Raw genomic sequence first — 9,127 nt, 5'->3', positions numbered from 1 at the left:
ATCTGTCATCTATAAATACAGTTTTTTTAAAGGAGCAAATATACTCATAAAATGGTCAATCAGGGACATCCAATATCCTAAATTGATAAAAAAGGCAAAAATACTCATAGTGTTACATGAGTATGTTTAAAAGTGATCAGACTATTAACTTTAACCTAACATCATTTACTTTAATCGTTAAATGCTGACTTTACATGTCATGTGTCAACCTTTGCTAGTAGGAACTAATAAAAGGATAAAAATATCCACGAAGTTATCGGCCAAGAGTAAAAATACCCATAAAGTTACTAGAGTTGGTGCAAAAATGATCAATCTATCAAATCTCTTAAATGTTAACCGTTTAGCTGACATATAAATAGAGGTTGACTATTTTTTTACTAATATAAAAAAAATATTCTCAAATAAATTTTTACAGATGTTGATTGATTATCATATGGTACCCATAATTGGTGACCAATCCGTCAAAACTCATGTCATTGGTTTCTTTCCATCGTCATGTATTTCGCCCATTTCCTTCCTCCCTTTTCACTCATTTTTTTTCTGCAAAACTTGATATTTAACATAATGAGATAGGTTGTATACATTCAAAGATCGAGATTAAGCACACATTCTACGTTGCACTATCTTGTGAATATTGTAACAGTCTTAAGCAATTTCATTTATGATAAGTTTAAAATTTTCAAATGTTTTCGCCACTGTTATAAAAAACAAGTAATTTAATTTGATATTCCGTCAAAATGATATTTTCTCACATGATATTTATATAATAATCGATTAACTTTTAGAGAATTTCATTTGAAAATATTTTTTGTTCGTGTTAGTGAAAAAATGATCAATTTCTGCGTGGGTATAAGCTAAACAATTAACATTTAAGAGATTTGATGGATTGATTACTTTTACACTAACTTTGATAGTATTATAGGTATTTTTACTTCTAGCCAATAATTTCGTGGATATTTTTACCCCTTTATCAGTTCACATTAATAAAATTTGACACGTAGCATGCACAAACAGCATTTAACAATCAAAGTTAATGATCTGGTCGCTTTTGAACACTCATGTAACATTATGAGTATTTTTATTTTTTTCACTTTAAGATACTAGATATCATTAACTAACCACTTTGTGAATATTTTTACTCATTTATCCTTTTTTTTGGCCAAACAATTTTTTTCATTGTTGGCAAAAAAAATTCCTTTCCCCAAGAGTTGTGTCTCCAAATGATTAAGGAAAAATGATAAAAGAATTTTCTTAAAATATACAAATAATAATGAGATTTTATAAAAAATTTTAAATTTTTTCAAGTCCTAAAGATATTTTTGACATTAATTATTTTTGGTAAAATAATTAAAACATCCTTAGTTTGAAAATAAACAAATGAAATGGTTTTGGTCCTAAAAAATATAAATATTAATGACTAATTTAATTTAAATAATGATTATTTTTTTTAGTAATGAACATAATAGAAAAGGGCAATTACAATTTGATTTTCCTATGCAACTTTTTTATTAACTGATGTTCAAGTATTATAAATATTCATGAATGTGATTACTTTAGTTTGAGTAATGTTTACTTTTTCCTTGGCAATGATTAAAACAGACAAACAATTACAGCTTTTTCAATGTAATTTTTTTATTTATTGAAGTCCAAGTATTATAAATATATATGACTATTTTAGTTTGAGCAATTACTACTTTTTTTTTTGTAATTACCAAAATTTAACAAGTAATTACAACTCTTTGTGTGCAAATTTTGTATTCTAAAGTTCAAGTGTTGTAAAATTTTTTTATGCAATTTGTACAAAAAAAATTTGTAATTGAATGTTTCATTTTAGTTGTTATAAAAAAATAATTATTACTTGAATTAAAATAGTTGTTGATATTTACTTTTTCAGAGGGTTAGGGCTATTATTTTTTATTTTAAAATAGAAATTCTTTAGTCATTTACAAAAAAATTATTAATATTAGAAAGGTTACTAAGAGCTTAAAAAAATTATGACATTTCAAATATCTCATTATTATTTATTAGGAAGATTTCTTTGTCATTTCCCCCCAATAAAAACAATTAACACTGCCAATCCAGTCAAATAATAACAACATACGTGTGCCTTTGTGGATTTTATTAGTTTTAAAACTTGACATTTTTGTTATGATGATAGGTTCCACCGTTTGTGACTTTAATTTTTTTTTGGCAAAAAACTTGAAAATATGTTAATGTGCAGTAATTTTTTATTTTATTTTATATTACTTCATTCAGTCATTCATGTAAGAGCTTGTTAAAAAGTTTAGTTTAACTCTTAATTCAAGACTTCAATTTTTTCCTACCATATTAATTATTATTCTTAGACTATCCCTGTTTGTCGCGCAATTTTTTACTGCAAAGTAGATAGTCCAATTAAAAAGAAGTGGTAATTCGGGAAAACTTTCACAAATTGTAACTAATAAACAACTTGAAAATATATAAAAAAAATAAACAACTTCACTAATCAGAAAAATGACAATTAAAGATCTGTTAAGTCAATACTTTTAATTATTGAAATTTCATCCAGGGATCACTAGGAACAATTCATTTTTAAGCGAGTTATTTAGTTTTTTTCACGTGATTTATCTAAAATAAACAAATGATTACATGTGATTTCAATAATCTCATTTACAACTTGTAAAATTAATTCAATTTTTTTTACAACTAAATAATTGAAATTGCATAAAATTTATTGTGAATTCTAAATAAATTATTTAATAATAAGGTTATCTAAACTCTCAATAATCCTTGAATGAAATTTGAATAGAATTAATATATTCACAAAATATTTAATTGTCAGTTTTTTTTTTTTTAATCCAGAGTCCAAACACGTTGAATGACAAGCGGTCAAGCAGGTTTTCAAGTGGCAAAGGCTAATAATCAATGAGCCGCCACCATTGTTTGAATTTTTGGGTAAAGTCCAGTGTTTGAACTCTGATCTTTTGCGTGCTTACTTTAACGTCTCTCTGACTCATAAGCACTGTTTTTTTTTTTTTTTGGCCGACTGAAAAATTCGACCATCTTGAACCCTAAACCGCAGAAATCTCTGATCCAGAACTTCTGTACCAACAAAGATGAAGACCAAGACGCCATTAAAGCAACTCAAGCTCGCTGTTCCTGCTCAAGAAACCCCCATCTCCTCATTCCTGTAACTTTACGATCGCATCCCTTTCTCCCTTGTATTTCTATTTCACGATTCCATTTCATATTCCTTCTTCTTCTTCTTTTAACTGCTTGATTCTTTCATAAATGTTCTGGTTTTCTTTCAATTGTGTGTGTGTGTGTGTGTATCCTCGAGTGATTCTCCCTTTCCCTGCTTTATACTATCACTGACAACTTGCGAATTCTGTAAACTTTCCAATTCCCAGCTCTGAAAATGTACAGATTGAATGTGTCCATTAAAGGATCAAAAAGCCTTTAATTTAAAAAATGCTAAAATTTAATTCCTGTCATTCTTCGGGGCCCAGCCTCCGTTCCATTCCCTTTTACAGTTTTACTCCCATTCCTGGAATTTGGTTTAATAGCCATCAAATGCCTGAACTTAAGCACTTTCTTTCCTCAGAATGTGTAGAGTTTGGATTTGATTTCTTCTTTCGGTAATGCCGAATTTTTTTAAATTGTGGAGTTAATCAAATTAATGTCAAATTGTCAGGACTGCAAGTGGCACATTTCATGACGGAGATCTGCTCTTGAACCAGAAAGGATTGCGACTCATCTCAGAAGAAAAAGAATCGCGGGTAAGTCGCCCCTGATTAATGGTTTTATTATATAATACATTTTGCTCAATTACGTTGAGGAAAAATTATCATTTTCTGCGTCAATTAGAATTTAAAAGTGAATACCGCAAAATAAAAATAAGTGAAGCCAGGCCATGCCTGATGGGATAGCACCCACATTCCCCTTCTCACCATTAAAATAGGCGGGTTCGGAAATTGGCTCCTACGAAGTAATTCACGCAGACAAGGGAAACTGTGAAGCTCACAGTTTGGAGGAAGAGTTCACACTATGAAGAACCTCTATTAGATGTAAGGTTTATTATTATTATTATTATTTTTGGGTCGGGTAAGGTTTATTTATTTAGCAGGAAAACTAGGATTAGCTTGGCGGAGTACAAGAGAGACACGAGAAAATGGAGAGAAGCCTCTAAGTGTGTGACAAAGAGTGTGTAAACCCTGTAGGTCCGGATTGGGAGTGGTAAGTACAGCTAGAAATTTTGTTTGGGCCAGGAACCTTGGGTTCAGCTGGTATAGCAGCATCCTTGTGATGCTTAGATTGCGGGTTCGAACCGCGCCTGCAAATGTTTCAACGTTTGCCCACTCAAAAAAAAAAAATAATAATAATAATAAAATAAATTTTGTTTGGTACTTTTGGTATCATTTCTAGTGATTCATACTTGAGTAGCAATATTTGAATAGAAAGATTTTCATTTTAATTTACTATAACTATTGTACTTCTTGTGAGAGTGTGTCAGATGATCATGTAATAATCCTTTATTTATTACTTTTTTTCGAGTTGTTCAACATTAGATGGTTTTTACAGTGTTTTTGTGTGTTTTATTATGAGCATCAGTGAAGGGTTGATTTGAAACTAGCGCATATTTCTTTATGTTGTAATTTACATGCGAGAGGGCTCCATTTACCATTTTCCCAAACAAGTTATGCATCGTTCATTGCAGGGCCAAATTGATACAACCTGAGCTAATTGAGAAATGGCCTGTCTGAAGAATATTTTAATTTAATGTTAGCCCATCATATTTCATAGGCTATTGTTTTTCTCCAATGATTGAAGGGACATCTTTGATGCTTTAGTAGAATGTAGAATAGGAAGTATAAAGTTTACTTTTGATCAGTAAGTTTAAGCATTATGGTTCTTTCTACTTGATTCCCTTATTTTTGTGGTGGTATTGGCCACCATAATTCTCCATGCCTGATTATTACGTCTTCGGTACATCTATAACATCTTCACTTCTTACTTACAACGTCCTTTCTTATGTCCCCCCATGTGCCTTTTTGAACAGCCTTCTGATAGTAAGGAACTTGATTTTGACTTCACATTGGAAGACCTTGAGACCATCAAAGTGATTGGAAAGGGCAGTGGTGGTGTAGTGCAACTTGTTCGCCATAAGTGGGTTGGAAAATTATTTGCCTTGAAGGTTTGTTATTCTTAAGAAGCACAATTTTCTATATCATGACCTTAACGGAGTAGTAGAATACATTAGAAACTGAATAGCAATGATGGTTTTTCTGTTTTTCACAAGTGAATAGTAAATGTCTCAGGATATGTGGATATGGAGGAATTACAGTTCTAAACTGGTGTTCAGTAGGTCTAAAGATGACACCAGTGCTTTAGCTTGATTAATTTAGTAAACTGGCAAAAGCCCTGGTGCAGTTTCCTATCACCAAAGTAATGGCAACTTATTTTGGCTAAATCACATTGAATTTCTGCCATGATTGCCCAAACCATAGGGGGGCACAAGTGCAGCGGTTTGTATTATAGTTGTTACCTTATATGGAGCTGTTTTTGCAATCAAATTAAAGAATAAGAATGATCAGCTAAAGAATCAGACATATGTTACACAGTAAATATATGCAGTCGTTCTGGGAGTATAAATGCTAATGACCTTATACTGAGTCTCTAATTTCCTTTAACATCTTCCATGAAACAAATTATGAGTTCATACTGGATCCTTGTACTTTTGTTAGGTACTTCATTTTGAAGCAAAGCAAAATAATTTTAATCTCTTTAAACCTAGCAAGTCAAAATTTCCTGTGATTTAAAAACTTTTGAATTGCAGGTTATTCAGATGAACATACAAGAGGAGATTCGAAAACAGATTGTACAGGAGCTGAAAATTAACCAAGCATCACAATGCCCACATGTTGTAGTTTGTTACCACTCTTTCTACCATAATGGAGCCATATCTCTTGTGCTAGAATACATGGATCGTGGTTCTCTAGCAGATGTGATCAGACAAGTTAAAACAATTTTGGAACCATATCTTGCAGTTGTTTGTAAGCAGGTATGCTGCGTTGTTGTTACATTTCTTGTTGAACTGGGCAGAATAGTCCAGTCTCTTCTTTCTATTCATTGATTAATCGTTTATGTTCCAGGTCTTGCAAGGTCTTGTTTACTTGCATCATGAAAGACATGTAATTCATAGGGACATCAAACCATCCAATCTGTTAGTTAATCACAAAGGGGAGGTGAAGATTACTGATTTTGGTGTTAGTGCTATGCTGGCAAGCTCAATGGGCCAAAGAGATACATTTGTTGGAACTTACAACTATATGTCGGTATGTGATGTTTCTTTCTTAATTCTTCGTCCATAATCATAAGAGATTGGGTTGTCAGCTTGCAACAACAGCTAGATACAGAATGTTATGGTGATTAATGTATTGATTAACTTGCGTAGCCGGAAAGAATCAGCGGGAGTACTTATGATTATAGCAGCGACATCTGGAGTTTGGGCATGGTAGTACTTGAGTGTGCCATAGGGCGGTTTCCTTATATACAATCTGAAGATCAGCAAAATGGGCCCAGCTTTTATGAGCTTTTGGAAGCAATCGTGGAAAGCCCACCACCTTCTGCACCGTCAGATCAGTTTTCTCCAGAGTTCTGTTCATTTGTGTCATCCTGGTAATTGTTCCTCGCTCTGTTCCAGTGCCAAGTACACTAAGCTAGGACACTTCCTTGAGTGCTTCAAATGTTCGACTCCAGTATAGAAATTTGTTGATAATGTTTGAGTTAATTTTTTGTCATGGTTGCAGCATACAAAAGGATCCTCGTGATAGATTGACATCCTTGGAACTTCTGGTTAGTAAATGAATGCATCTTTCTTTTCCTTCATTTTTTTTTTTTGTCTTTAAATTAATCACACTTGTTTAAACCTGGAGTGCTGATTCTTGTATCCCATTGTCCTTCCAGAGTCATCCTTTTATAAAGAAGTTTGAAGACAAGGATTTAGATCTTGGGATTCTGGTAGGCAGCTTGGAACCTCCTGTAAATTTTCCTAGATAACATGTCCTATAAAGCATATGTAAAATTTTTAATGTGACAGGTGAGTGAATTCTCTGTTTTTTCACCGACGCAATGCTGCAAATTGTAATACCAGCATCAGTCCTGGGCTTGTTAACTCCATTGACACTGTCCCTGCACCCAAGTTTTGTATAATAGGTGTTTGCAGTGAACTAAACCAGATTATTTCAATTTCCCCCCTTATTTTCTTACAAGAAACCCCGTCATGCTTACTTAAGTCAGTGGTGGACAGAGCTTGGTTTCTCTGGTTGATCTGTTTTAACCAAAATGAGCAAGAGGGGTGCTCTGATGGCCCGCAAATAATAAGAATAATAGAGGACTGCACTTTTTTATAGCAAATTCCAGGAAACGTTGGCAATAAATAACCTGTATTGCAAGAAATTATGGATGAAAGGATAATTATGAGTGAGTTTGCATGTTTTGGAAGGAAGCAAAACATATGGGGTCAAGGTGGTCGACAGGCCATCAGTGTTGCATCCAATTTATGGGCGCGTTGACAGGTGAAGGTTGAAACCATTGAATTGTAATGGCGTACTGGGGTCATAATCCAACTCGTAGGCACAGATAGGAAAAATTAAGTTAATTTTTTTCCCATATATAATTTTTTAAACAAATGAAATGTTTTTTTTTTACCAACTAAAAAAAACGAAATGTATACTTAATTTATAATACCAAAGTAAGCCTGCTTAAAAAATTCAGGCATAAAATAATCTAAAACGTGATATATCACGAAAGAAAAAAGCTAGTGGTGGCAATTTGATTGCCCCTCCATAGTAAAACATCCCATCATGACTGGTGCCCATTGCCCGAGTCAACCTTATCTTCATACTCATATCCTCATCGTCATCTTGACGTCTTTCATTCCTTCTCGTACCAATCCTGCTCATTCCTATATACACTTTTTGTAGACGTGGCGTTTTTAAGAGTTATCTTCTTTTGTAGATCTTGCACCTATTATTATTTAAATAAATATCACAATATCCTTGGCCGTAAATTATGGCCTGTTTTTCGCAAAATTCATTTTTTTCATTATAATAAGAGGTTTCTGAGTTTATTATAAATGCATTTACTATATATATGTTTTTTATTGTATACAAACGTCCTTTAATTAGAGATAATCTTGTATATTTATCTATTTCAAAAGATATCATTTTAAATACTTAAAGCTAATCATGTACGTATGGCTAATGTTTGGTTGATTGGAAACATTCCGCCCATTGGAAATTGCTCAAGTAGTCTAATTCTAAGGAAAATGTTGGTACAGCAAGTGGGTAGAATTGTTTCTTGAGATAACTCTCTGATTTTTTTTTTTAAGAAGAAGAAGAAGAATGAATTTTTGGGTCAAATAAACGGGCAACATATACTATTAGAAGCTAGAAAAGAAAGGGTAAAAAAAGTGAAAAACTCGTAGAATCCGTCAATTCAATAGAGATTTTTTTTTTTAAAGGACGACAAAGATTTATTTAAAAAAGAAAAAGGAAAGAAAGTATATCGGATCTTTCTTGATAAGGTAGGAGTGGAGATTTAGCTGAATAGAGGAAGGTTTGGTGATTACTCCTTACACCAAAAAAAATAAAAAAAAAGATACTGCGCCTGTTCAGTGTTCATCACCAAAAAAAAGAAAAGATTCTATGTATACGCTTTGTAGCTTGAATAGATCAGCCCAGCTTGTTTATTCCTCGAGACTAAAAATAAGAAAAAGGAAAAGGAAAAAGAAGAAAGATGCATAAAAAGATGAGAATATACCAGTCTGTCATGGCTTTATGAAGCAAAGTTGGCTAGATGGGGACCTTAGTTTCACCCCCACAAAATAATAATAATAATAATAAATAATGATAAATAATAAAAGAAAGAGTTCAGGACGGTGACTAGGATTGATATGGATGTCTTCAAAATTCAGACCTTATCTTCTACCTTCAGAAATTTAAAACAAGCTCCTATTTTTCACCAGATAACGTGTTCTGATATCAACACATTCTAGTACGTACCATTATGAATTATCTATATTATCTCTATATATAAATATCAGTAAAATAAAAAATTGGTCAGGTTTATCCAGTTCTTCATTAGT

General features: G+C 32.4%; 1 protein-coding gene across 2 annotated transcripts; it reads left to right on the top strand.

Annotated features, from left to right (window-relative positions):
- The first annotated feature begins 2,956 nt into the window (after nucleotides 1-2,956).
- On the top strand, nucleotides 2,957-7,227 carry LOC129308627 (mitogen-activated protein kinase kinase 6). 2 transcript variants are annotated; one of them, XM_054949883.1, is made up of 9 exons: nucleotides 2,957-3,169; nucleotides 3,674-3,758; nucleotides 5,039-5,173; nucleotides 5,816-6,040; nucleotides 6,132-6,314; nucleotides 6,434-6,657; nucleotides 6,789-6,834; nucleotides 6,946-6,999; nucleotides 7,079-7,227. In XM_054949883.1, the coding sequence occupies exons 1-9, from the start codon at nucleotides 3,096-3,098 to the stop codon at nucleotides 7,124-7,126; spliced, it is 1,074 nt and encodes a 357-aa protein (XP_054805858.1). In that variant the 5' UTR covers nucleotides 2,957-3,095; the 3' UTR covers nucleotides 7,127-7,227. The 2 variants fall into 2 exon arrangements, with proteins under 2 accessions (XP_054805858.1, XP_054805868.1); XM_054949893.1 differs by having other exon boundaries at nucleotides 2,961-3,169; nucleotides 6,946-7,227.
- The last annotated feature ends 1,900 nt before the right edge of the window (nucleotides 7,228-9,127 follow it).

The sequence above is a fragment of the Prosopis cineraria genome, unplaced genomic scaffold (genome assembly GCF_029017545.1).
Source record: "Prosopis cineraria cultivar Desert tree isolate PC_DT_omini unplaced genomic scaffold, ASM2901754v1 PC1, whole genome shotgun sequence".
NCBI classification, from domain to species: Eukaryota; Viridiplantae; Streptophyta; class Magnoliopsida; order Fabales; family Fabaceae; genus Prosopis; species Prosopis cineraria.
Note: the sequence above shows the minus strand (reverse complement) of the source record. Positions and strands in the feature narration are given on the sequence as shown.